The sequence below is a fragment of the Ochotona curzoniae genome, unplaced genomic scaffold, assembly GCF_017591425.1.
Source record: "Ochotona curzoniae isolate NIBS_2020 unplaced genomic scaffold, NIBS_Ocur_1.0 scaffold_4505, whole genome shotgun sequence".
Taxonomy (NCBI): domain Eukaryota; kingdom Metazoa; phylum Chordata; class Mammalia; order Lagomorpha; family Ochotonidae; genus Ochotona; species Ochotona curzoniae.
The window spans coordinates 30,333,986-30,361,868 of NW_024467118.1; the positions used below are offsets into that span (position 1 = coordinate 30,333,986).

Consider the following 27,883-nt stretch of genomic DNA (forward strand, 5'->3'; position numbering starts at 1 on the left):
GATCAGGCACCCAGGGGTCTCTCCTGGCCCCTGCACCTCCATCATGTGTCTAGAGCCTAGCCCCTTCTCTCCCCCACCACGAAGGCTCATCTGGGGACACCTGGTTAGGAGAATACAGCTAAGTGAAATCTTGCCATCCCAATCAGAAAGGTACATGCCCATCTTCCCTTCCTTTCTCTCTTCCCCCTACACACACACACACACACACACACATAAACACACATAAATACTCTCTCTCTCTCTCTCTCATTTTACTTTCTGGCAAGGAGTTGGAAGTCTCCTTGTTCTGTACAAGCTGACTTAGGGGCCTGGCACAGTGGCTCAATTAACTAACACTTCTCCTTCAGGCACTAGCATCCTATATGGGTTCTGATTCATGTTCTGGCTGTTCCACTTCCTATGCAGCTGTGTATTTATGGCCTGGGAAAGCAGTAGAGGATGGCCCAAAGCCTTGGGACCCTGCACCCATGTGGGAGACCTGGAAGAAGCTCCTGGCTCTTGGGTTTGGATCGGCTTAGCTTCAGCCGTTGCAGCCATTTGGGGAGTGAACCAGTCGACGGAAGATCTCTGTCTCTCCTCTTGGGTAGATCTGCCTTTGCAATATAAAGAAATAAATTAAAAAAAAAAAAAAAGGTTTGGTGCCTAGAAAAACCACCAGAAAACTTAGTTTCAGCTCTGACCACCACCATAGCAATGCTGCCTCCTAGTGGAGGAAATGTGTTTGTCCTCCAAGGAAAACCTGGAAGGAGGAGCAGAAATCGTGTGTGTGTTTTAAGTATTTGTTTGAAAGGCAGAGAGAAAGAGAGATGAGAGGTTGATCTTTTATCTGCTGTTTCATTTCCCAAATGCCCACAGCCACTGGGACTGGGTCAGGCTGAAGCCAGGAGCCTGGAACTCCTCCACCCAGGTTTCCCACAAGGGTGGCAAGGACCCAAGCACTTGAACCATCCTCTGCTGTCTCCCGCATTAGCAGGGCATGGGAATGGAAGCTCAGCAGTGCTCTGATGGGGGATGTGAGGGACCCACTGCCACAATGTCCATTCCTTTTCTGGGTTTCTCAGGTTGTCATAGGCATATCAAGACTTGGAAAAGCCTGGCGTACCAGTCACTCTTGCAGTGCCAGGACCCGACCTCCAACTCACACATACACGCCAGCCCTCGGGAAACGGGCATCAGTCCCGGGTGGACTTTCACCCACTGTTGCCCATCTCCCACATCCTCCGCACTCACATCATCGGTTCTACCCGGGCAGTCAGGGCTGGGCGCTTGGGGCAGCACTGAGGCTGACCACCTGAGAGCAGGAGGCCAGACCCGGGGAGGGGCAGAAGGCACCTATAGGACCCTAGAGGATGACTATGACCCTTGAGGGGACCTCTTCCCCAGGGGAGACCGCATGAAGCTGCAGGCCAGGTCCCTGTGGATAGGTGGGTTAAACCACACCCCATCCCCATACAGCGACTTACCACCGAGATGACAGTGAGGTTTCTGCCTCAGCTTACCTTTCTGTAAATGGGGCATGGGCTTATGGGGACATCACTCCGCTTATTTTTCTGTCAACCTGACTACACAAATCAGGTGTGTTATATACAACAGTTTAAACATGACAAGTGGGAGACCTTCTTGGTATGTGGGGTGAGTGGGGGGGTTCCCGAGGTCCCCTCTCCCCCAAAAACGATCCAAGGCCCCTCTGGGCAATCAATCCTACCCCCAGACCCTGCCCCGCCCGCCTCCCAAGCACACACAGGCGTTTTTTCAGTCCTCAGCCCTGTAGGACCCAGGACGTCTACCCAGGCAGGTGCCCACGGACCAGGGATTTGTGGGGTGAGCTCGCCCCCTGCCGGGCTAAAAAGCTACATGGGGCTCCCCACGCTCCCGGGGCAGCGGGCGCCGCCAAGTGAAGACGCTGTGGGGTCAGACTCTCGAGACTTTATCACAGAAAAATCCCAAAGTGCGGGGTGCGGTCTGGGTCAGGGTCCCGCAACGACAAGGCGCGACTCCGGGCCAGAGGAGACACCTGCGCCAGGCCAGGCCCTGCCCACCTCGCACGGCGTGCCGGGGTCGGCCTCAGCGCGAACGCGCGGCGGGGATGCGCCCTCGGGTCTGTCCGGTTTTACTAATGAGCCAGGGTGCACGGACACCAGGCCAGTGCGGCTGGGGACGGTGGGGCACGGGACCCGCCTCCACCTCGGCTTTGCTTATCTGACACAGGGCACGCAGGGCACTTCCCTGCCTCCCCCATCCCATTTGGTTCATCTGGGGCCTGAAGACGAGCCGGGAGGTGAGCGGGGGACCTCGTGGAGGCTTCACGTGGATCCGCAGGTGTGGCCCATCCCGCGGCCTCTGAGGTTGGCGCAGGTGAGCTGGAGGGTCTCAGGGCTGCAGTTCGTACTGGCGCTCGGTGGCGGTATAGAAATCCTCCAGCACCGACTGCAGGAACTCGAAGGTGGGCCGCTCCTCTGGCCGGCTCCGCCAGCACTCGGTGATGACATCACGGTACAGCTCTGGCGGACAGGAGTCCGGGCGCGGCATGCGGTAGCCGCGCTCCAGGCTGCGGATGACCTCGGGGTTGCTCATGCCTGCGAGGAGGAGACAGAGCAGGATGAGGCTGGGGAGAGGGGACAAGATCCGTGCCATACCCATGCGGACAGACCCTGGACTCCACCCGGCAGGCCCCCTCTGGCTAGTGTTTGCCACAGAGTTGCAAAGAGGCGGAGCGTTTCCTCTGGAAGTCCGGAAGTCCGAGCCCTCCGCTGCCTGGGTCTCGGTTGTCACTGACAGGTCCCACTGGGCCCCTGGCAAACACTGGCAGCCCAGGAGCCAAGCCTGGCATCTGAGAATGGGGTGAGAGAGGGGACAGCCCCCTACCTGGGTAGGGCACGCGTCCGTAGGTGACAATCTCCATCAAGAGGATTCCAAAGGACCACACGTCGGCTTTGATGGTGAACACCCCGAAGTGGATGGCTTCCGGCGCTGTCCACTTGATGGGGAACTTGGCTCCTACAGGGGAAAGGCAGCTGACTTCGAGAGGCCCATCCTGGATGCCCGCAGGCCCCACCCTCCCCCACCTGGGGGCCCCACGTCCTAAGATGCCAGAGACACGTGAGCACCAGCTGGATGCAGCACTGGGGCACCCTGTTAGGTTTTTGAAAACAGAGTAATGTGAGAGCCTGTGTTCATCTGGGAGAGCAGAATCACCCCTCCCCCAGTTCTTCCAAACCCCAGCTCCCTCCCACCTTCACACGGGCCTTGCCTAAGAACAGGACCCATGGTGTGGGCAGGCCCCTTGACTGGTCCATGCCCTGGGCAGGTGTTTCCTGCAGCCTGGGGATGGCGGCTTGGGACTGCCCCCCACGGTGGCTGCAGCACTGCACTGCCTTTGGCCTGGGAGGCATAGTTGTATTCTGGCAGCAAGCCTGACTGTCGTTACCCAGGTGACAAGTGCATCCCTTCTGCCTGCCTGGACCAGCTGTATAGCTCCGCTAAGCGCTTGCTTCATGGATAGAAGCGCTCCATTGATCCTCTTCTGAGTTCCCTTGATAGCTTGGGGCACAGCTTACCTGTGCAGCCTGGGTTGCAGGTCTTTTTCTAAAACTTTGTGAGCATTTATGGGAACTAAGTGGGGGGCAGTACTGGAGGCTCACAGTAGTTTGAGACCTGGGGAAAGGCTGCTGGGAAACTTCTTGGTGCCTTTACCACACTGCCTTGACTAGGAATCATCTCGAAGGTGTGGGAGTGGGGGAGACAGAGCAGACAGTACTCCCAAACCTGTCTGCCCCAGAATGCCTGCCCTGAGGAAGGCACCTGGAGACAGATATGCAGCCGTGGGCACCTCAGAAGTGAGGCCCCTTCACACATGGAGGCTGGGGAGTGGGGGGCTGTGCGGCTTACCCTCCTGGGCGGTATACTCGCTGTCGATGATGCGGGCTAGGCCGAAGTCAGCAATTTTGCAGCTCAGCGCCTCTGACACCAGGATGTTGGCTGCCCTCAGGTCGCGGTGGATAGAGTTCATGTGCTCTATGTATGCCATGCCTTCAGCAATCTGGGGGTGAGGTGAAGGGTCATGTGGGCTGGGCTGGCACACACTCTGTGCTTCCCCTAAGCAGGGAGGGAGGGTGGGCCCATGCTGACCCAGCAGCCTGGCTGCTCACTCATTCACAAGGTCCAGAGGGGAAGGCAGATGTGGTGAGCTTTGGTCTGCCAGCTTCTGGTGGCTTCGTGGCGCTGAGATAGGGGGTAGGGAGCAGAGCTGTGACTTGGGAGGCACACGGGAGGCAGTGCTCCCCCAGCACCGAGAAGCCCAGAATGACAGGGATGAGGTCATCAGAGGCAAAGGGGCCACCTGTCCTGTGTGTCAGGGTAAGGACAAGAAAGGCATCTGGAAAGAAAAAGGAAGCAGCAGGAAGGAAGGAGGGAGGCAAGGAAATGTGGGCGGCCACTGCTCTGGGAGCTGGGAGACTCCCCTAACCCTACCCCCCATCCTGTGGGAATCCCTGATCCTCAGCAATGCTTTACCTTCCTGAGGGGCCACGGCAGTGACCTGGAAGAGAGAAGTGTCTGCAGGGCATGGAATCGAGGACAGCCCTGGAGGCAGTGATCTGCAGTCAGGGGTGCCTGACCCTGCACCTGCCCCTCAGGTGGCTGCGGGAGCATGAGCAGCATCCAGGTGCAAGAGAGAGCAAAGGACAGGAACCCTGGGACTGGGGACAGTGGCTTGTACAGCGCCGCTGCCTCTTAGCTGAGAAAGCTAAGGCTTTATTCACCCAACTGGTGGATGAAAAACAGCCAGTGTACCCCTTGAACCCACAATTGCAAGGAGCCAGCACTGCCACAGATCCCACCTATCTTAGGTGTCTGCATGGATGCATTCTCTCATTCCCTCTGTGTGTTTTCTAGTGTGGGGATGTAAAACTGAGGCTAAGCACCTCCTATCTGAACAAGCCTCTCTCATAAGCTGACATTGATTGTGCTGTTCTGGAAATAGAGATGTAAAAAAGAAGGCAAGTAGGGTGCAGACCAGCTCCGAAGGAAAAGGAAGTGCTGGGTGAGTGCTGCAGAGCACACACTGGGCAGGGCCCACCAGCAGGACATGTCTGGCTGGGGTCCCTGGAGCTTCCTGCCAGATGTGAGGCCTGGGGGTTACGCTGGGTGGAGGGAGGTGTGAGAGGGCATTGACAGGGGCGAAGCTTCACTGTCATGGCTGCCCAGAACTGGGACCACCATCCCTGGGCTCTGGGTAGCTGGAATGAACATGACATATGGTAGCCAGGGCCCAGGAGGGAGGGCCAAAGGAAGATCCCTAGAGGCTTCTGTCTCCTGACTTCTTCCTGCCAGCTGAGAACAGCATTGGATGGCACAGCATGTACAGCTGTGGGGCAACTCGTCACGATCCCTGAGGGGAAGCAGAACCCCAAGCATGGCCTTCAAGCTGACTGACACAACCTCTAACTACTTGATTATGGCAGCCGGTGTTTCTACTCCACTTTCTGCCCAGCTTCCTGCTGATGTGCCTAGAAAGTAGTAGAGGGTTGCCCACGTGCTTGGGGCCTGCTATCCGTATAGAAGACTCAGATGTAGTTCCAAACTCATACCATGGCCTGATCCAGCCCTCACCAGTGTGGCCATTTGGGGGGGAGTTAACTAACAGAGGAAAGGTCTCTCTCCTCTCCCCCTACTCCCACTCTGTCACTCTGAATTTTAAATAATAAGGCCCAGAGCAGAGAGGAGAGGGATATGGGCAGGAATGAGGGCATCATCCCTCGAGGCTCCCCCCGTGCACCTGGTCGGTCACTCACCTGGGCCGACATGTCGATCAGCCGCGGGAGGGATAATTTGCTACCTTCATCTGTCTTCAAGAAATCCAGCAAGCAGCCTGAGAAAACAGCAGTTACAATCAGACCTCTACAAGGCCACCCAAGCCTGGCTGCACCAGCTTCATCCCTCCTGGTGGTGGGAAGTGGCTAAGGACCCAGTGTCAGTAAGGAAACACCTAGTGGATGCAGATGGGTCTGGGTCCAGTGCAGATCAAGGTGATTGCTGTATGGAATCCAACGGCTGGAGGGGAGACTAGGCTGGGCTTGCAGCTCAGAGGTGTGCTGTGTCTGAGCAGCCCCCTTTGTGGCAATGCTGGGGGACCTGGCTCAGCACAGCCACGGAAGGGTCCTACAGGAGCAGCATGTGGCCAGGGTCAGAGGAAAGGCAGGAAGGCAGTCAAGGGTGGAGGCTGGCCCTAGGTCCACTGCCCCTCTGGGAGCCTGCTGGGGCCCTTAGAGGCTGGCCAGGTTTGTGGAATGTTCTGATAGCAAAGTTCCATGGCTGGGAAGGGGGCAGAGCGGAGCCTGCAGCTAGCTCTTTGCTCCCTGCAATGTTGTAGGGAGCAAAGCCCTGAAAGATGCAAAGAGAGAGACTGCAGGCCTGTGGATCTGTAGGCCGTGCTCTGCTCTTTAAGCATCCTTCAGTCTTCTCTTTCTCAGCCTCTTTCCTGCCCTGCCCCTGTGCCTGTTCTCCAAGGCAGTGCAATGTCCTCCACCTGGAGCTCACAGACCCATGACCTGGCAAGCCTGGGACTCCCCCGCCCCGCCTCAGCATGACAACAAAGCGCCCTGCAGAAGGCACTACCTCGGGCCATGTACTCGGTGACGATGTAGATGGGCTCCTTGGTGACCACGGCATAGAGCCGGACCAGCCTCTCATGCTGTAGGGTCTTCATGAGGTTGGCCTCACCCAGGAAGGCTTCTGGAGACATAGTTCCTTCCTTCAAGGTCTTGATGGCCACCTTCACGCTGTTCTTGTAGTAACCTGAGGCCCGAAGCGGGAGGGGGAGGGAGGATGAAGCCACCATTCAGAAGGGTTGCTTGGAGGCTGTGCCCACAGAAACACCCAGCACCACCCTGTTCTTCAGGAGGGGACCTGAGCTGGAAAAGCAGCTCCTGCAGGTGATGAGCACAAGGGTGCATCTCTTGGGAGGAGGACCAGAACCCATCTCCACCCCTCTGTCTGCACTAAGGTCTCAGGCAACCGCGGAACTCGCCCTGACTAGGAACGGGGTGATGGGGCTCCCCTTTCAGCTCCACATATGGGCCTGCGTACCATCCCTTGGACTGCCTGTGCCCTGCCTCCCACCCCTCCACACGGTGGGGTGGTTGGGCACACAGCCCTCATCTTCCCTCCTTAATTGCTCAGAGCTCCTGCAGCCCCAGGCTCACCCCTGGGTGACAGACAGCAGCTCTGTCAGGCAGAGGCACAGGAGCACTGGGCAGCTTCCTGCCAAAGCCCCTCAGGGTTCAGCCCTGGCTTATACAGATGTAGAGAGGCTTCCAGTATGAGTGCCCTGGGGATGTGAACCAGGGCAGGATCCCATCAGCTAAGAGTGAAGGTGGGGAAACAGGACCTGGGGGTTAAGGGACTAGGTTGAAGTCACATGGCAGAAGCTCCTGGTTCACTGCTCACTGTGGCTCAATGCCAGCTTTCATCTGGGAGAGTCAAACTAAGGGGTCAACCATATGGCCAAACTCACACAGTGGATAAGCAGGGCTGCCATTAGGCAGGGAAGAATAGAGCAGGGAGCCGCCTTGGGGGCTAGGGAGCTGGATTCTTTTCTCCCAGCATGGCATCGTTACAGCCATGGACAGGTCACCTCTTCCAGAAAATGGGCATCACCACTTGTCTCTCTCCCCACACGGGGCTGCAGGGGGAAGCGTAGGCTGAGCCTTCTGCCTCCCACGGCCACTCCCATGCCTTAGGATCCAGGGCACGGAGGGGCTTGAGTGCAGCACAACTCACCCATCCAGACTTCGCCGAATTGCCCAGCCCCAAGCTTCCGGACCAGCTTGAGAGACTGCCGGGGGATCTCCCACTCGTCCTGCGCCCAGGGACTCTGAGGAGCCACACGCACACAGGGCAGGGTCAGCCTCTGGCATAGCCCATCGCCCTTCTCTGTGTTGGGGAAGAGAGGATGGAGCTTGAGGTTACCAGAACAGGCCGGCACCCCCACTGGGTCCCCTATCTTTCCAACAAGCCCTGCCTCCGAGTGTGTGTGCACTCGCCCACACACAGCTCTTCCCATTCATTCTGCACACAGCAGTTGCACTCATCAACCTGCTTTTGCTAAGACTGCAAATCCCTTTGCTGCTACAGGAGGGGTCCCATGCTGAGCCTGGAAAGGAGATTAGAGCCCCCAAGTTGGAATCACCACGGGGAGAGTGGCTGACCTTAGGTCCAGTTTGGGGACCATCTCCCCACTTCACGGTGATACACATGAGTCACATGACTCAGGATTTCAGGGATAGACACAAGGGCTCCTGAGGCCCAAGCCCCTCTGCTCCCCAGCAGGCATGCCCTCTTACCAGAATAGTGCTCCACCAGGGCCTGCAGGGAGGGGAAGGTGGCACGGGGCGAGATGTAGTATCCCCCTTCGTCAAGGGAGCGGATCTTATAGTGCTTGATCACTTCCCCCTGGGGGCCAGCATCCTTCACCGACAGAGAGAAGGCACCTACGGAGAAGAGGGAAACGGCCTGGGGATGTGTGTGTAATCCCTAATTAGTTCCTCCTGATAGCAGGATAGTCGGCACCTGGGCACTAGGGGACCCTTTGCTAGGGAACCTTGGGAAATGTTAAGGTGGCGGCTGCTGCTGTAGTGGGTGGTGAGGGGACAGATGGCAGTTTCATTTCTTTTTCCAGCAGATGAGGATGATTCAAATGAAGCAAACACCAGATCAGAACCTCAGGTACTGTGCCCTGGGTGGAGCGCATCATAAACTGCTTCCCAGCCCTTCTTACACACTGGTGACAATGTCACTGGGTGCTGTGCCTCTGCACACAACTTAGGAGGTAGCAGTTTCTGCTTTCCATGAACCTGAGGCTTCCCTAAGACTCTTCTGTCCAGCTGTCTGAGTTCCATGGGTACTTCCTGACTAGTACCCCAACTCCCTGAGCTCCGGAAAACCTGCTCCCCAGCGGCAGAGGCTTGGGGCACACCCTGCAGTACTGCACTCTGCCGCCAGGGGCCAGGCGCGGGCCTCTTTTCTCCAGCATGGAGGCTGCCTTCTCTGCTGAAGTTGGAGCTCAACATTGGAACTCTTGCCTTTCCGGTTGAAACTCGACCCTGTCTCAACTCTCCTGGGCTGCCTTCTCACCACCTGTCGCTAGCATGACACCTTAAGGTGCTGACCTCAGTGGCAGCCCTGGTACTGCCAATCACCTCAGCCCCTATGGACCTGGTGCTCTGAGTTTCCAGGTATGCTGAGTTTGGCTCAGGGACACTCAGGGACCCTTACGCCACTTGGGCAGGGATTTTTTTTGCCTCTTCTCATGGGTGCCCCTGTGGTGGGGGCCTCTTCTCCCCAGGGCCAGGCTGTTAGACATGTGGGTACCCATCACCTCCCCAAGGACCTGGCCTAAACATCTTTGGATGATCTTGTATCCTTCTGAAGAGTTTGTCCAGATCCAGACATGCTGGGTAGATTTTCTGAGATTTAGAGTTTCTGGTGTAGGAAAGTCCTTCTGCCTTTGACCTGGGCACTGTGGGCTCCCGGACACCTCCAGGCTGGGGCTGGAGAGGTGGGGAAAGGACCTGTGACTCACACCGGCTGGCACTCACTCCTTTGTGCCAGGGGCAGCTCCCCTCCTAGTCTCCATCACTGGCAATGGCTCAGAGATGCAGACTGCACAGGTCTTGCTGTGTGTGCACACTAAATGCACTTTGCAGCAATACACGGGTACTAGCTCCAAACTGCAAACAACCAATGCCCACCACTTTCCCGCAGGTAGGTGGGCTTGGAAGAGTCACACTCAGCAACGTGTCTGTATGTGGGCGCTGGGTCTTTGCAGAGGTGATGAATTAACGTGAGGTCCTAATAGATGTTCTCATGAGAAGAGATTAGGACACACACACATGGAAGGAAGACTGTATGACTCTGGGAGAAGGTGCCTGCAAGCCAAGGAGAGACTGCAGCTTGCCCACACCGTGGGGCCTCCAGAACAGGAAGCCAGCAGGCCTGGCGCTCTCTGACGGCTGTCCTAGCCAGCGAACTCAGAGTCTCCCAAAGTATCGTAAAGAGCCTGATCCCTCTGTATGGAGCTGAACACCAAACACCAACAGGACCTGAGCATGGCTTTCCTTACAAGCCAGGAGGCAGTCAGCTCTCAGGGGATGGGGCTGGAATCAGGAGGAGGGGGAGGGAGGCATCTAGATGTCTAGAATGTTCTCTCTGCTGTGGTTACACAGGGCGTTACTTATCATTACCCTAGGCAATTCATACGTATCTACTCATTTGTAATTTAGGTGTTGTTACATGTAATTTTGAAAAACATATTTCTAAATTTATTTGAAAGGCAGAATTACACAGAAAGGAGGAGAGAGTTCTTCCATTTGCTGGTGTACTCCCCCAAAGATTGCAATGGCTGGAGCTGCACCAGGCAGAAGCCAGGAGACTCAAGTTTCTTCTGGGTTTCCCACTTGAGTGCTAGGACCCAGGCAGTTGGGCCATCTTATGTTGTTTTCCCGGTGCATTAGCAGGGAGCAGGATTGGAAGTGGAAGAGCTGGGACTTGAACCAGCACCCAAGTGGAGGCTGAGTGTGCTATTCCACAATGCTGGCCCCATTACCTGTATTTTGTACTACAAATATCAAGAAGGAAAGAGTCAGTGCTGAGCAAAGTAGGTGAGCCACTGGCTGGGAGGCCCACATTCTATTTCAGAGTGCTTGGGTTCAAATCCCAGCTCTGCCCCCACGTCCAGCTTCCTGCTCACACACTCGCTAGCTAGGAGGCAGTAGGTGATAGCTCAAGCACTTGGGTCTCCACCAACCACGTGGCAAATCTGACTTGAGTTTCCAACTTCTGGTACTGGCTGTTGCTGGCATTTGGGGAATGAGCCAGTGGATGGAAGCTCTACCTCTCCACCTAGCTTTCAAATAAATAATTTATTTATTAGCCCCAAAGATGGCAGCAACAGTGTTTTGTTCCGTTATCCAGTCTTACTTCCCCAGTCTTGGGGACCTTGTGTCCACAGTCACGGTCCTTGGCTTTTATGTGGGCCTAGGCACAGGGCACCTCCTAAACCAGGTCACCCACCAGCATCCCCCCTGCTGCCCCTGGCTGAGAGGATCTCTCAGGATGCACAGAGCTTGCCAATCTGAATGCCACATCACAGCTGGAGTACATGCTGCCCTCCTTGGTCCCCACCAGTCTTGTTTTCCTGCTGACCAGGTGGCATGGTCAGGGTGGCAGGGTTGGGGGGCTCCCACTGGCCTCTGCTGCCTGTTGTCTACGTGGTGTCCAGTCTGGGTGATGGCCGAGGGGTGAGGGTGGGGTGGAGATGGTTCTGTGGACAGCCTCAAGGTCCTGTGCTGGGAAGCCCCCAGTTCTCCAAGCTGGGATCCCTTTTCCCCCTCCCTCTAGTGGGCTTCCCAAGGAGTCCAGAGCAGGGCAGACACAGGCCACCCCGCCTACCTTTACTGGTCTCGCTCTCTCTGATGAGGAAGGCGCCCACCTTGTTGACTGGAGCAAGCAGCTGCCTCTCTGCCTCTTTCCGGCTGATTGACTTAAAAAACCACCTGAAAAAAACGCAGGGCAGGTGACCCTCAGGCACCTGCCTCAGGGAATATTCTTTTATTCTTTCTTTTTAGTGATTTTGTTTTCAAAGAACTACACAGAGAGGAGAGGAGAGAGAGAAAGGGGTTTGCCATTTGTTGGTTCAGTCCCTGGATGGCAACGAAGGCCAGGACAGGGTCAGGTCAGAACCAGGAGCCCAGAGCTTCCTCCATGTCTCCCATGTGGGCAGCAGCTCTGCCCACCCTCCAGCCTTCCCCGGGCCTTCAGAAGGGAGCTGGATGGGGAGTGGACACGCACATGCACCACACCAAACATGGGTGTTGCAGGTGGCTCCTCCCACAGGGCCCCTCCTTTGGATATGTTTATGCAGCTTCTCTCGTGAGACCCTTTGGAAATCAGTGGTCTCTAAGCCGGTTCCCACATCCCGTCCTGCTTTCCCGAAATGACACGGGGCCCCTTTATTTAGGTGACCATGGTGAATTCTGCTCTGGAAGAATGCCTCTCGTCCATTCCTGTCCTCTAAAGCACACGTCCACCCCCTGGGATCAGTCTCTAGGAGAGACAAACAAATGGGAGGGGGTGGGGAGGAGGGGAGTTGGGCGATTCTGCAGCCTCCATGCCTGCTGGGTCTCCTTTGGCACAGCATTGCCGTAATCCAGGGCCCTGCTCGTTGTTTGGGGGAAGGTGGGGGTGCAGGTCAGAATGCCCAAACAGGCAGGCCAGGAGCAGCTGAATACTATTCACCGCGGACTGGTCCTTGGGCAGCGTGCGCGCATGCTCCCATGCACCGTGCGCGCCATTTCCCGGCGCGCCTTGCTGACCCAGGACGTGTTTCAGTTCCCGTGGGTTACTCGCTGCCTGGACCCGGAAGGTGACCACTCTCCCACCCTCTCTGCTGTGTTCTGCAATCACTTGTGTGTTGGCTTTTTAGTCCTGCCGTGCTTGAGCACAGCAGAAGCAGGCTTGAGGGAACTTAAGCTTGACCACCTACTTTTCCACCTCCAAGGTCTCTACTCCGGCCACGAAGTTGCTGGGCACATAGCCTTCTCTTCCTGTGACGAGCGACTTGGCCAACCACCAGTCTCCAGTTCTGAGGGAGGGAAGAAGCAGCAATATCATGATGGCCCTGGCCGCGGCATCTCCCTGGAGCCACCCGCCACGTCGCCGCCCGCATCCCTGGCAGGTGGGTAGGGAACTGGTGATGATGCACAGTGTGGCAAATGAGCTGGAGTTGGTGTATGTTGCCCAGCCAAGCGGGGCTAAGTGGATTTTCTCCGCTTTGCAGGGAATGACACAGGCAAGATGATGGATACAGCTTCTGGGGTGGGGTGGAGGCGCAGCCTGGCCAGCCCAGGAAGGCTGTGCCTTCCATTGAGCACTGGTCACTCTTAATGAAAAGGACACCTTTGAATGAGTATGGGATTCTCCTGGACAGACAGAATCAAGAGGGCTGGTGACAGAAGGAAGGAAGGTGGCATGTGGCTGGTTCAAAACCTCAGGAACCAACACAGGCTGTCAGGGTTCCCTGGAACAGGGGTGTTGGGGGGAGTCTCTGGGAAGGAACCAAGAATGTGGGTTGAAGCTGAAGCCACATGTGTGAAATCTTGTCCAGCAAGGGACAGGCACGTGCACAACCGAGTCCTGTACAAAGCTCTCATGAAATAGACACGCAGGTGCTGCAGGGCCCAGTTTGGGAGTGCCTCTCCACCCCACCCGCTCCAGGAGCCAGGAGGGCTGCCCAGAGGCGGCAGTTCAGGGATGGGTTTTGAAGGCTGTGGAGGAGCCTGACAGTGGAGCTAGAGGCTGTGGCTGTAAGCCCACGTTCTAGAAATACCTTGGTGAGAAAGACAGCAGGTCAAGTTTAAGAAGTGCTAAGGGACAGGAATGGGATGGGGGAGGGGAGTGGGTGCTCTGGAGTCAGCCCTGCAGGGCTGGCTGGTGTGTGGGGTGAGGAAGTAGGCAAAGAAAGAGTGCATAAAGAAGCTGGTCAAGAGCCGGCATCGCCCAGACTCACTCCTTCAAGACCTGCAGCTTTTCCCCCTTCACCATCTGCAGATCCTGGTCATTGGCAGCGGCGTAGTCATACAGGGCCACCACAAAATGTGCCTCTGGAAGGAACAGGAAAGAGATGGCCACCACGCAGGCCCACAGGAGGGGTGCCAGGGGCTGGGCCTGGTGTGTGGGCCAAGTTACCTTCAAGCTAGAAGGTTAGGGACAGGCAGGGATGGGGCAGCCAAGGGGGAGGGTCTCCTTGCACAGCCACCCCCACCCTGGAGAGGACAGGCCTCTGACCTTGTGTCTACTCCAGCTGGGCTGCCCCTAGAAGCTCACCCTCCAGGATGGCACTGAGAGGCTCTAAGGCCTGGACACAGATGTGGATGGCAGTTTGCATGGAGGCAGCCATTGCCAGGTGCCTGATACCTGGAGATCCTTGCATGGGAAGCCAAGGGAGCTGGCCCCTCGCTCTACCTTCCCCTTCCCCCCGCTGAGGCATATGAGTTCCTCCTCCCCCCATCAAGACTATCTTAAAGAGGCAATGTTTTTTTGAACAAAGCAGCTGTAGCCTTGACCTCTCCCAGGCCATCCCAGTTGGCTTCTGACTGCTGGGCAGTGCCCCTGGGCCTGCCTTGTCTCTGACTTTCTGGTGGCCCCAGGACAGAGGAAGGAAGAGGGCTTGGTGGCTTGGCCATTGCTGGGGATGAGGGCTTTCCCTGCAGACTCCATGGTCTCCCCAGGAGGCGATGACTTGGCTTGGTCACCAAGGAGCATTGTGACTTCCTGGGTCTGGCCTCCTTCCCTGGACAGGAAAGAGGGGCTGCAGCGAATGACAAGAGGACTTCGCAGTGGTAAGGTTCAAGTTCTTGCACCAGGGGGCGCTAGTCAATTCTTCTTCAGGACTCCCTTGCCAGGAAGTGAAGGATGGACGGCCCTATGAGGTGTGCATGCTGTCCCCAGCAGGACAAGGGATCCCAAATAAGAGCACTTTGCTATGACAGGGACAAACTGAGCCTGTCCTGGAAGCCAGGCATTATCCATGGTTACCGCCTCACAAGCCCTGGGACAGAGCAGAGCCTGTGCTGCATGCTCTAGGCCCCAGGGGCTGTGTGGATGAATGAGAATCTGCTGGCCCAGGCAGACCTCCCTGTGCTGTGCAAAAGTGGATGATGGAGATGTTGGGAGAAGCTGGTACTGGACATGGTCACTCCCCAGCCTGGGGAGCCCTCTGAGGTCTCTCAGCCTGTGATCCAGAGTGTGTACTTGAGAGAGGGGGCTTTGGAACTTGGCTGAGAAGGTGGGAGACAGAGTGGTGCTACCATGGGAAATGCAACCAGAGCATTTGGCTTCAGGCCTTTGAGGTGGAGAATCTTTGTGAGCTTGAATTCGAGGAGACTGTTAGAATTCCCTACAAAGATTGTAATTTTAAAAAATCCCACCAGGCTTAGGAAGCTGAGCGTGGTCCTGGCGAGATGATCAAGGTACACGTGGACCAAGACCTCTGTCAGCCTCTCCGGATGCCGTCTTCTCTTCTCCATCCCTGGCAGGTAGGTAGGGAAAGTCTGTGGCGCCTCGGTGCCCTGGCCTAACCTCCTTACCTTGGTCCGGGAGTTCACTGGGAGGTGGGGGGTCCAGGTGGTTCGGGGCGACCTTGAGCAGAAACACACACAAGCCCTGAGTTAGTGCAGCCCCTGCAAAGTAAGCAGAGCCTGGCAGGATGAAAATGTGAAACGGGCCCATGATACGTGTACGCACCTGCTGGGTTGGAAGCAAGGTGGCAAGTAATGTTCCTGATGCTACAGCTACCCGGGGTACCATGACACCCTCACACACACACGAGACTTTGCCGTCGCCTCCTGGCCTGTGCGGAGATGCCCCCACCAGGATGAGGGGACCCACAGCCACCTGGGTTAAGCCCTTAGTCCTCACAGGGGAAGATGAAGCTGCAAAAGGGTATTTGTTTATAGAAAAAAAATTTCCAAAGTACACGTCCCTAAAGCTCAATGAATATAGTCAGATCTGTTTTAGACATATACTCTGGGGAGAAGCTGCTGCATATAAGTACCAGGAAACATACAAGAATGCTCCTTGAGTAATCGTTAGGCATAAACATTTACAAAATGATCCTTATTGCCAATGGCAGGCATATAGACAAATTGCAGCAACCAAAGGGTCTTCAAAAAGCTTGGGCAAAATGCATATTATGAAAAACTATGGCACAAATGCCAACATTTTTTTCTATAAACACAATTTTTAAGAGGAACTTCTAATTTGTTTTTCTCTGCCACAACCACTGGTTCATGCCACTCCTCCCAAGTGCCACATGGTCAGTGTTGGACCAAGCCAAAGCCAGGAGCTTGATGTGCTATGCTACTGTCCCTGCCCCCAGGCTTATGTTTTAATTCTGTTGTTTTCTGTGGACTTCTGGAAGTTCCCTTGTAACTGTGTAGTGAAGTGAATCAACTGCAGTTATATGCATCAATGTTGATAATCTGACAGGTGTAACGTTGAACCTAAACTCCAGTCTCAGAGGGTACCCACTGCTTAAATCAGTTGATTTCAAGTTGACAATGTGGAAAATGAACCCTCAGTGCTGTGGAGGAACACCCACATGTGTGGTAATATGGAAAGGCAAGTTGAGGCTGGGTGTGTACTCTTGGGAGGTGGGAGTCTAGGTTAAGGGAGATGAACTGGCAAAGGCACAGGAGGAGGCCAAGGAGGCTTGAGGCTGGGTGGAGGCCAAATATTGCACCCTTTCAACCCCGGCGTGCATGTTGTAATGTTTGCTTTCTGTAGCCTGTATTTCCTGAACACCATCTTAACATAGCATTTGGCAAGGTGCCAAGTGTGGATTCGTCCCATTAAAAACACAGACATAAAAGGAATGTGCAGAAATGGGGTCTGGTGGCAGGAGCTCCCAGAGTTGGCTGCAGGTGTCTGAGATAGCGAGGAACTGGCATTTCTTTTTCTGTGGTTAATCTAGGTCATGTGGCTTTTCTTAAAGTAAAACATGTCAGGCTCTGCCACTTACTAAAGGTAACTTGGGGAAAAGACTCCATCTGTCTCCAGTCCAAGTGTGCAGGTTTGTTCATTCATTCACTCAACAAACATCTCACTTTTGAAAGGCCAGGTCAGAGCTAGGCAGAGAGGCCCGGCTCAGCCATGGAATGAGTTTAGCAATCTCTACCCCATATTAAGACCCTGTGAGGGGCTGCTGTGGCATAGCGGGTAAAACCACCATGTGCAGTGCTAGCATCCCTCCAACTCCCTGCTGTTATGCCTAGGGAAACAATGGGGGATGGATCAAGTGCTTGGGCCCCTGCACCCACATGGAAGACCTGGAAGAAGCTCCTGGCTTCTGGCTTTGATCTGGTACAGCCCCCAGCGATTGTGTGGCCATTTGGGGGATGTTTCTCCATCTCTGTGATGCTGCCTTTCAAATAAGTAAAATCAATCAAAAGCCAAAAAAAAATCCTGTGAGGAGAAAAAGGGCTGACCACGTGGACATACCCTTGGTGACAGAGGAGTTGGGGGTCCAGGTGTGACTCCCAAGTGCCCCAAACCAAAAGGAGGTACATGGTTCATCAGTGAGGGCGCAAAGTGGCACCTAAGAACATGTCCTTGGAAATGCAGTGGTTGTTATCGGATGCTGACTACTTTGCAAACAAACCAGAACTGTGTTTAAGGGAAAGTAGATTTGGGGCTGGCATTATTGTGCAGTGGGTTAAAATGCTGTTTGCCACAAGCCAACATCCCATGTCAGAGTGCTACATTGGGTCTCTGCTACTGCATTTCCCATTCACTTTCAGCAAAGGCAGTGCCTCCCACATGACAGACTCGAATGAATCCCTGCTCTGGCTTCAGCATGGCCCAGACCTGCCTGTCACAGTCATTGGAGTAGTAAACCAGTGGATGGATGATATTTCTCTCTCACCTCCTCCTCTCTCCTCTCTTTCTGCCTTTCAAATGGATCTATTCTAAAAGTAAAGGAAAATGGGTTCGCCAGCAGTAAAACGTTTTCGCTTGACTTTTCCCTCTTTTCGTTTTTTGGGAAGTCATCTGTCTGTGTAATGGCTGGGGGTCGCAGACTGCGTGCCAGAGGGGAGCATAAGGACCCTCTGGTCTCAGGGTTCTCCCCTTTTAACACTGGTCCCAGTACTTCACGGGGGACAATAGCATCCAGTTGCTTCTGGGGAGACAGCAGGGCCCCCGTGGCTACAAGCCTGGCCCCTTCCTGATACTCCCTGCCACACCCATCTTTCTGGTTTCTGCTGTGAGATGAGAGCACTGGCTGAGCCTTCTGGGGGCTGACCCTGCCTGGCCCTGTGCTGCCATCTGGCTGCCTGGCACACCGCTTAGATACTGTGAGATGTTCCATTGCCAGCAGGAAGGCACTTTTACTCTCTCTGTTAGATGTGGAAACTGAGGCACGAGAGGTGCTCAGAATACACAGGTAAGAGCTCTATACTCAGGCAGTTGGGTTGCTAAGCATTCTACTCCATTGCCACATTGGTGTGTGCTGTGGTGAGCTTGTGAGAAGCTGGCAGTGGGAGCCTCAGGGAGCCAAGAACCCATCACTCACCAGGGGTGGCAGCGGCGGGGGTGCCTTGCTCTGAGTGCTGACCGTCACGGAGCTCCAGTGGCTCTTGCCCTTCTCCTTTGCCTGCTTCTTGCTGCTCACCAGCCCCATCCTGTGGAAAGTACACAGCAGATTGGTGGGTGAGAGCAGAGACAATGGAAGAGCTCCCTCAGTCTCTTTGCGGTTAGGAGGGTCAAGGGAGAAGGGTGCTTAGAAGGCAGTGGGCAAGCTAAGCTTGTGTCCATCATGCGTCAATGGCCCACAGAGGAGAAATGCCTATATTCAGAGCATATGAGATGAGATCATCAGGTTGGAGGCAATAGCAACACTGCCGGGTTGGATCCTGGTCCTCTGGGCAAGTGTCTGGTGGGGTCTGGTATGGTTCCTCAGTTGGCTAATTTCCCCCTTGCAAGCATCAGCACCCCATGCAGGCACTAGTTCATATCCTGACTGTTCCGCTTCCCATCCAGCTCCCTGCTTATGGCCTGGGAAAGCAGTGAAGGATGGCCCAAAGCCTTGGGATCCTATGCCCATGTAGGAGGCCCAGAGGAGGCTCCTGGCTTCTGACTTAGGATAAGCTTAGCTCTGTCATTTTGGCCATTTGGGGAGTGAACCAGCAGACGGAGATCTTTCTCTGAGCTTCTCTTTCTGTCTGTAAATCTGCCTTTCCAATAAAAATAAATAAATAACAATCCTGGTTAATGCATTAGATGGTATAGGCTTAAGTCTTTAGCCACCAGCTGCATCAGTAGGGACTGCCCTGTTTCGTCTTTGGGCCCATGGACTCCCTTGTAAATGGCATAGTTGTGATTTTCAGATGAGATGCTAGAACAGAGGGGAGGCTGGTGGTGCCAGCATCTTGGGCTAATGGCAGCTCTTCAGGAAGGTCTGGCTTCTTCTTTAGAGAAGGAAAAGCTATGGACAAGGGTGTTCTCAGGTAAAAATTCTAGGATGACAGACGGTGCTTTTGTGCCAGGAGGTCATATTCTTTATAGAGGCCGATGCTCCAGCCTGTTAAACAGCTTGTTCCCTGTGAAGTGATAGGCCAGTGCAGAGCTGGTCCTAGGTCCTGTCCAATGCTGGGCTGCAACACCCTGTACTCAGCTGGCGCAGGCCTGAGATACAGACATTCATGACAAAAAGGTTCCTCTAGTCACTTCCTATCTTCAGTATGAATTGAGTGGGGACTGTTTTTGGGGGGGGAATGTGGACACCATTTTTCATCTATTCTAAGATGTTCCTTTCATGACATATCAGCATCTCTGAAACCAGGATGTGCCCAGCAATCAATGCTGATGTGTAGTGCAGTTTGTAACATTGTCTTTTATTATTTTTTTTCTGCTAGTGATAATAAAATGAATACTAGTTTCCACTCATAGGTACCTTAACACTTAATCATGCATTTCTATGAGAGAGTCAAAAGCATGTTCCTCATTACCTCTTTCCTAAAACTTACCTTGGAACAAAAGGGATAAGGGGCCAGTAATGTGGCGTAGTAGGTAATACCTCCACCTGCAACTCTAGCATTCCACATGGGTGCTCGTTCATACCCTGGCTGCTCACTTCCAATCCAAGTCCCTGCTGCTGCACCTGAGGATGGTACACATACTTGGGAGACCTGGACGAAACTCTTGGTTTTGAGCTTCAGTCTGGCCAAGCCCTGGCCATCGCAGCCACTTGCCAACTTAGAGTGAACCAGTGAAAGAAAGATGCTCTCTCTCTGTGTCTCTAAAGCTCTGACTTTGAAATGAATGAATAAAATATTTTTTAAAACTCACCTTCAAAAAGGAAAAGAGTGAGTAGTTTTGGACATAGGAAAGAGAGCCACAGAACAAATAATCTGCAGATATACTTCTTAGAGTATACCTTATACATAGAATACATCCTAATTTACATTTTTATTAAATAACAAATGTTCTTTATATTTAAGTAGTTGATATGGATTCAGATCAATTTTATCACCAGTTAAATTGTATTGCCAAAGTCACTTTAGTTTTCAGACCTTGGGGTTTTTGGAAGATCAGTTAAGGGATTGTGAATTTGCCTAAGGAATGGCTTCTGAATTTTATCAGGTGCTTATTCAGTATTTTTCCATAAAACAACATTTCTGTTTTAATTCATTGAGGTAATGAATTCTGTTAGTGCATTTGCTGTTGTTGAAATGTTCTTGCATTCCTGGAATAAGAGCTATTCTCTTTGATGCAAAGATGGATCCTACTTGCTAAAGTTTTATTTAGGATGACAGTCCACATTCCCAAGGGAAATTCTTCCTTGAGGGTTAGCATTAAGATGATGTTGGCTTCATGACACACACAGACAGCTCCTTGTCTTTTTGCTGTGGTGGCCAATGGTTTTTATTAACACTGGCATGCTTTGTTCTTAAAAGACTAGAGAGAACTCAGCCTTCAATGACTGTTCCTGGGTCCCATTACAAGGAGCCCTTTAAATGTATGTCCAACTTCTAAGGAAATTGTTCTTCTGTAGTTTTTCCTTCCTCTTATGCCATTGAGACTTGTAAAAGATCTTGGGAAACCTGATCTCTGAAATCCTCTGCATTTTGCCATTTGTTTCTGAGTCCCAATTCTGTTGCTGACTCTAGCATTGCAGAGAGAGAGAAAACCCCATCCATTAGCTCACTCCCCCAAATGCCTGTAATGGCTAAGGCCAGAGGCAGGAAGCAGGAGGCAGGAGCATGGAGCACTGTCTAGGTGGCCAGAATCTAAGCCAAAATAACATGAAATTTGTGAAAGAACAGACAGTGGAGCAGAATAGTGAGCACATAAGAAGATTCTGGTAAATATGGGACAGCACATAGGAAAAATGGCAGCATTTTAATTTAGTAGAGAATTATTTTATGTTAGTATTTATTTTTTGAAAAGTAGAACAACAGAGAGAGAGAGACAGGAAGACAGATTTTCTTCTGGTGACTCACCTGCAAATGGCTCCAGCAATGGGGGCTGGGCCAGGCTGAAGGCAGGAGTTAGGGCCTTCACCAGGAAGGGTGTGTGGGTGACAGAGGCTCAAGCATTTGGACCATCTTTCCCTGCCTTCCCAGGTGTGTCTACAGGAATCTGGATCGGAAGTGGAACAGTCAGGGTTCGAACTAACACTCATATATGGTTTAGCCACTGCAGAATAATGTTGATCTCAAAGATATAAAAATGTTTATTGTGGGGCCAATACTATGGCTTATCAGGCTAAGCCTCTGCCTGTGGAGCTTGCATTCCATATGATCACTGGTTTGAGTCCCAGCTGCTCTACTTCCCAACCAGCTCCCTGCTTATGGCCTGGAAAAGCAGTTTGGGATGATCCACGTGCTTGGGATCCTGTACCTGCATGGGAGACCAGGAAGAAGCTCCTGATTTCAGACTGACCCAGCTCTAGCTGTTGAGCCATCTGGGGATTGAACCCACAGATGGAAGATCTCTCTCTCTCCTTCTCTCTTTGTAACTCTGTCTTTCAAATGAATAAGTAAATATATATTTTTTAAATATATTTTTTGAATGTTTATTACTATACATAACAGAATAAAACCCACACAAAACACAACAGTGTAACTGCTCATTAGTTAGGGAACTGTTGAGAAAAAATCTAAACTCTATAAAAATCTCTGAATTATTACACAATTATTAAAAAAAAAAAGAGCTGGATCTTTGCCATAAGGGTAAGTATAATTTCTACAGTGTGTTGTCTCATGAGAAAAGCAATGTGCTCACAGGTGCACAGCTGAGAAGGGACCACTTTGGGACACACAGAGATGCTAAGCCACTGCCTGAAACACTGGTAAACCATGTGGATGCCAGTTCAAACCCTGGCTGCTCTGCTTCCAGTTTAGCTCTCTGCTAACGTACCTGGGAAAGCAGCAGGGGATGACCCAGTGCTTGGGTCCCTGCTAATATGGAGAAATCTGGATGGAATTCTAGCTTCCTTGCTTTTGGTCTGGTCCAACCCTGGCCAATATAACCATTTGGGGAGTAAACCAGAGGATAGGAGGGGTGTGTGTGTGTGTGTGTGTGTGTGTGTGTGTGTGTGTATCTTAGCAACTCTGCATGTGAAATAAATAATTAAATCTTGAAAAAATAAAGAGATACATGGTGCAGTCACATGTCTACAGACATTTGAGAATGAGAAAGAACCCCCTGCAGGCCCATGAATGTGTTTGTGTAGGAGATGAAGTAGATTTGAGAGAATGGACATCAAAGTCTTTGTTGGCAGAGTCGGAGGGTGGTGGGGGAGGTTGAGGCAGGAAACAGAGGTGGAAGGGGCCCCTCAAAAAGCAAATTTCAACAATTGTGTGTTTGTGGGTGTGCATGCAAAGCAGTGTGCCCAAAAGATTACTTCCTAAAATGTTAATATTGTTTATCTTGGGTGGTAAGACTTTTTGTGACTTTAACTTTTTTTTTTTTTGATAGCATTTTGTATACTCATTGAGTTCTTTAAAGGTTTAGTAGTGAATATGTATTGTCAGTACAAGTAGGCAAGCTAAAAGGAAAGGTGAGTGATTTGCTCAACAAGGGAGAGGCCCACAGCCAGGAGTCAGCTGGCCAGGGATGCCTGACCCTCAGGCCTGACCTCTCTGCCTTCCTGGCTCAGCCAAGCAATAGATTGCCTCAACAATCTTGTGTGCATTTTATGCTTTCCTGGGCAAACATTTACATGCATGTCAGCCACAGAAGTGGGCATTTTAAAGAACCCAACAGAAAGGACAATTCCTGAAATGCAACAATGCCTGACTTACACTTCTTTGTTCTTCGACTCTAGCAGCTTATGGACAGTTTTCCATTAACACCATGAATGCTCGGGCTCACCATGCCCGCCTCGGCCACAACCGCTCTAACTGTAAACCAGAGTCGCCTAGAGAGGCCAAGTGACAACCAGGACTGTGACTGGGGCTTGGGCTGCCCCAATGCAGTTTTAAGTTGGGAGGAACCAGGAAGTGCAGAGAACCACACAGAAGCCGGAGGAGCCATGTTGGCCTTTGCCAGCCAGGGGCTCTAGGAGCCTGTGCTGTGTGGAGGGCACCTGGCCTTCTTTCCCATGGGGGTGATTGGGGGAAGGGGATGGGTGTGTGTGTTAGAGAAAAAGAGAAGGAGCAAGCCTGCGCATGCACCTGTGCGTGTGTGTGTTTGCATAGGGTTTATGCGCTTGTGCTTCTTTGCAGAGACAGTATGTATGTACATGCTCGTGTGTGTGTGTGTGTGTGCACGTGCGCATTGTAGAAGGGTCAGCCAAAGGATAGGAAGGGGGAGAGCAGGAATTACCTCCATGAAACAGGTTAGACCTTCTGTGCAGGTGTTCATGGCATGGGAGAGACTGGGAGGTCAGTGTTTGCCCCCAGGGAAATGCTCAGAATTTGAAACACAGTTTCATCCCACCAGGGGATATGGTGAAGGCAGCAGCTAAAGATAGAGAATTTAGAAACCCCTTATTGCTTACCCAGCAGGTCATGGCTGATGTACATGATGGTTTTGATAGCATCGACAGATTGGCTGCAATTATGTCTATGGCCATACCACTCTGAACGCGCCTGATCTCATGTGATCTCGGAAACTAAGCAGGGTTGTGCCTGGTTAGTACTTGGATGGGAGATTGGCTGCAATTATCCTCATTTCACAACTGAAGAAAGCAAAGCAAGGTGGCTTGCTAAGGTCACACTGAAGGCAACAGAAGCTGGAGCCGGAAGGTATCACCCGCCACCAGTGCTGTCCAAGCTCCCTGTCCAAAGCAGGCAGGGGTGCATGTGGCCCTGCCTGGAGCTCCATTCCCTCCTGTCAGGGTCCCTACCCTGCAGGCTGCTGCGTTTCTCAGGCTAGGTAGAGCGGCTCTGGGATTTAAGGTGGAAACTTGGGCACCTTTCTCCCTCCTCCCTCCTCCAGCAGGGGTACTGGCTGGCTCCAGGAGCCCAGGTACTGGGCATGTGACATGGGCAGGTTACTTAGACTGCTTCACGATCCTCCCCTTCCTCACTAGCAGAAGATAAGGAATAGTTCCTGTTTTTATACCAACACTTGGCTGAAAAAGTCTCCTCAAAGCCAAAGCTAAAAAATCCAAGTAGTCCTGTTGGGGAGAGACAGTTGTGTCTCCGCAGAAGGAAGCCAAGTCATACAATTCTTTATTTTATCTCGCATCTTTGACAGATCTCCCCAATCTATTTTCAGCCTCTCACAGATGTCTTCAAATTATGCACACTCCCCATCGGGCTGAATTCCAGTAACTGTTGGGCTATTTATGTGAAATGAAGGGGGAAATATACCAACATCTCAAACATTTCTGCAAGCATTGTTCCCCCAATGGAAACAGTTGTTCCACCACAACTGAGCTGTTGGCAGGTAGGTGGCAGCCCCACACTCATCCTATACCCTTGGCCCTGTAGTGGCTGTGAGTGCTCATTCACTAGATGCTGTGCTCAAGTTTAAACTCAGCACATGGGAAAAGCTTGGGGAAGTTGACACATAATGAACAAATACATAGGTTTTTATAGGGCCAAGGGCAATAGCCTGTATATAATTCACATGGTTGTCGGGCAAACCAAACAAGATGAGGATGATGAAAGAACAAATAAGATGCTAAGCAAATATTTTATGTTGTTCTTGCCTGAATTTTATTTTTGATTGACTCCCAATTATGACATATATTTCTAAATAAATATGAGCTAGTGGGAGGCCCACCAATCTTGAGTAGTATTTATGCTCCTCAGTGCTTTATGCAAAGGCAGACCTAGGAGCCGGGGGGCTTTCTTTCCCTTCTTCTGGGGTTGGGGCCTGCTCTGAGGAGCAAGGGGCATTGGTGGTGGTAGGTTGTGGGCAGGGGGACAAAGCAGAGTGTCCGTTGTGCTGCTGGGTGAGAGGGGATGTGTGGAGCACACCATGTGCTACTGCAAGGTTGACTGACTCAGAAACGAAGCAGGTTATTTTACAACCTGGGGGATTCTTGGTGGAAAAAACATGTCACCCATGATGTCAAGCCTGGGATGGCAGGTGGTTTCATGACATAATGTTCCATTTGACTCTGGGTTTTTTTTTTTTTTTTTTTGAGTTGTGGATGCTGTCATGTGTTATGTGTTTTCTGCGTGCTTTAAGCTGGGTCACACACCTGCCACTGCAGGAACCTTATAGCATGGCAGACAAGGATTTTGAGATTTCATTGTTAGGTTTGCTATTTTGTGCTGTTTGTCTATTGGTAAGCTGTTGAATGCTTCAGGCTGTTAATCCTGAGATAATCATTTCTACCTCTAGAATGTTGTAGGGATTAAATTAGTTTTTATATTCTATTAGCACATCTAATAGAATATAGAACAGCAAGTAAGAACAGTGACTTGCTCATAGTGTCTAACAAAAAATTCACTGTTATTCCATATGCATAAAGACCCAATAATAATAATTCCCATGGGAACTGGGTGAGGTAAGCATTACCACTCGTTCCTACAGCTAAAACAGACTCGGAGACATTAGCAGCCAAGGTCATGCAGGTGGGAACTGTGGGGCCAGCCATAACTCATGCTGGAAACCTTGCCATATTATTAACTGGAAGTTTTGTCATTCTGACTGTACCTGCTTGGCACAGGGGTATCCAAATAGGATATATGAACCAATTGGCAGAGAAACTCATCCTAGAAATTGGTGGCCATTATGGGTCATTGGAGTTCCCATTGTGAGACCTCTCAGCAAGCCTTTGGCTGATGTTCAAGCATTCCAAGTTCTTTCACAGCATCAACCCACTAGTGCTGTCCCCATTTTATAGAAGCACCAAGAACAGTGATTGGCCTACGACCCTGAATGTAAAAGAAGCAAAGAGCTTGGATTAACATCCCCTTCTCATGTCTCAGTTCAAGGTCGGTCTATCTCAACCTGAATGGGGCCCCCTCACCTTCACCCCAATAGTGATCCAGCCACATCTGAACGTGAAACAGCCCCAGGGAGGGCTGTTGGAGCTCTGTACTCTTTTCTTCCTTGGGTCTCATTCGATCTTTGTCTGCCATAGGTATAGCAGAAAATACAGATTGCAAACAAGCAAAAAAAAAATCTGCCCTTATGGTAAGAGATGAACACCAAAATCATAGTTTGAGGTAGGCAGATCACATACAGAAGTGAGGCCTGGTAAGGGGTTTCCCAAGATTGGTTAGAAATCTCCATCTGGGAGAAATGGCAGCCAGGCTGGAGAAAGATGGCTTCGATTTGATTTTCTAGATTAAAACTGTTTTATATGGAATAGTTCAAGATATACTAATGAACATAAACGACTTATATATTCATTACCCAGATGATGTTTGGTAATTATCTTAAGTTGTTTTCTTTATTGAAGTTTTATAAGATAAATCATTTTGTTGGATAAATGTATGCGGCTTTGAAATGACACAATTGACTTGAAGTATATCTTTTCCCCTCTCCATACTTTGCCTGTGTTTCTATAACATGGAAATATTTTCTCATATAACCACTATGCCATTTTGTCTCATCTAAAAACCCAGCAGTGATTCTACAATATCATTGAACCATCCAGCCATCTAATTCAGTCCATAATTAAACTCCAGCAACTGTCTCACAAGTGGCTTCCTGAGGATTCACAAGCGTAGCTTGTAGTTACTCTGCTCTTCAGGCACCTTTAAATGAGTTGCTGCCGCCATGCCACTGGTTTATAAAAGCCAATCCTGTGGAATGGCTTGCGTTTCATACTTGCTTCTTTGTGATGATTCATAACTTTTATATCTCTAATTCTGAAATAAGGGGGTCTGGAAAAAACTATTGAGGGTGGACTTAAATTTATTTTCATGTAAGAAAGCCTTGAAATCCATGCACATGAGCGGTCTTCAGAAAGTTCTTATGAGTTATGTTTTATGAAAAGCTAAGCTTGGACTTCAGATTTTTTTTCTTGAACCCAAGTAAGTTTGCTCTACAGGCTCAATTAGATCCAGGTTCATCTTTTTCTGGCCAGAATGATATGTGCTCCATAGTTTATGTTTTTGAACAGCTTACCATGTCTAGCTGTATCACCTTAATGATGCTAAAACAGACCAGGCCCTAGCCCTCTCTCAGCTAATGGTTTCAATAGAGATTGTCAAAGGCCAGTATCTGGTTCCATGATTGCTTCAATTTTTCTTAGTTAAAAATTGAGAGTGAAAGGATAAGAAAGTGGGAAAACAATACCAATAAAACAATACCAAGCTTAATGTCCCCCAGTGTCTTTTCCTCAAAGACAGAAAGTATGTTTGTAAAACAAAGTGTTTCTATTGGCTGTACTGTAGAGTGTATGATAAAATTATTCAAGAAATCAAGTCAGTGCCTTGTGCAATATTAAGACCCAGGAGACTGTTTCCTCAGTGTTAGTGCAGGGACTGATAGGCACTGCTCCTAGGCTCCTGACTGAGTGTGTGGGGGCCATTGGGTATGTATGGCCACTTGGGAAAGGGTGAGCTAGCAGAAAACAGCTTGTGTGTGCCGTGGACCAAAGTGGCTGCCAACTTGACCACAGTGAGGAGGGGATACCTGTGTTTCATTTTTATACGATGAACATGTGTGGAAATTTGTCCTCATCATGGTAGAGTGGATCGAAAAGCTTTCCAGCCCAGGCAAGTTTGAGGGTACTAAGTGAAACCTCGGGATGATGGCCATGTCCAGTCAAGGAGAGCCGTGTTCATGGGGTCACCTGCTTTTGATTGTACTGACACGAAGAAGCCAGAATTTGTGAAGCAGTTCGGCAGACAAATACACCTCTTTTCCATGCATGAAATATCTTTTTTGGTGAGATACCACAGAAGCTTAT

General features: G+C 51.5%; 1 protein-coding gene across 3 annotated transcripts in view; it reads right to left on the minus strand.

The window, feature by feature from the left end:
• Positions 1–1,351: 1,351 nt before the first annotated feature.
• The window catches only part of BLK (BLK proto-oncogene, Src family tyrosine kinase), a 44,771-nt gene continuing 18,239 nt past the window's right edge, over positions 1,352–27,883 (minus strand). For 2 of the 3 annotated variants that reach the window (XM_040966065.1, XM_040966064.1), the window contains 12 exons: positions 18,128–18,236; positions 15,144–15,195; positions 13,565–13,658; positions 12,542–12,640; positions 11,449–11,552; positions 8,343–8,489; positions 7,780–7,932; positions 6,616–6,795; positions 5,793–5,869; positions 3,889–4,039; positions 2,866–2,997; positions 1,352–2,576 (listed from right to left, as the gene is read on the minus strand). In XM_040966065.1, coding sequence (XP_040821999.1) covers positions 2,371–2,576; positions 2,866–2,997; positions 3,889–4,039; positions 5,793–5,869; positions 6,616–6,795; positions 7,780–7,932; positions 8,343–8,489; positions 11,449–11,552; positions 12,542–12,640; positions 13,565–13,658; positions 15,144–15,195; positions 18,128–18,235 — 1,503 coding nt within the window. In that variant the 5' untranslated portion in view covers position 18,236 and the 3' untranslated portion in view covers positions 1,352–2,370. The remainder of the gene's footprint in view (positions 2,577–2,865; positions 2,998–3,888; positions 4,040–5,792; positions 5,870–6,615; positions 6,796–7,779; positions 7,933–8,342; positions 8,490–11,448; positions 11,553–12,541; positions 12,641–13,564; positions 13,659–15,143; positions 15,196–18,127; positions 18,237–27,883) is intronic. The other variant, XM_040966066.1, reaches the window with a different exon arrangement.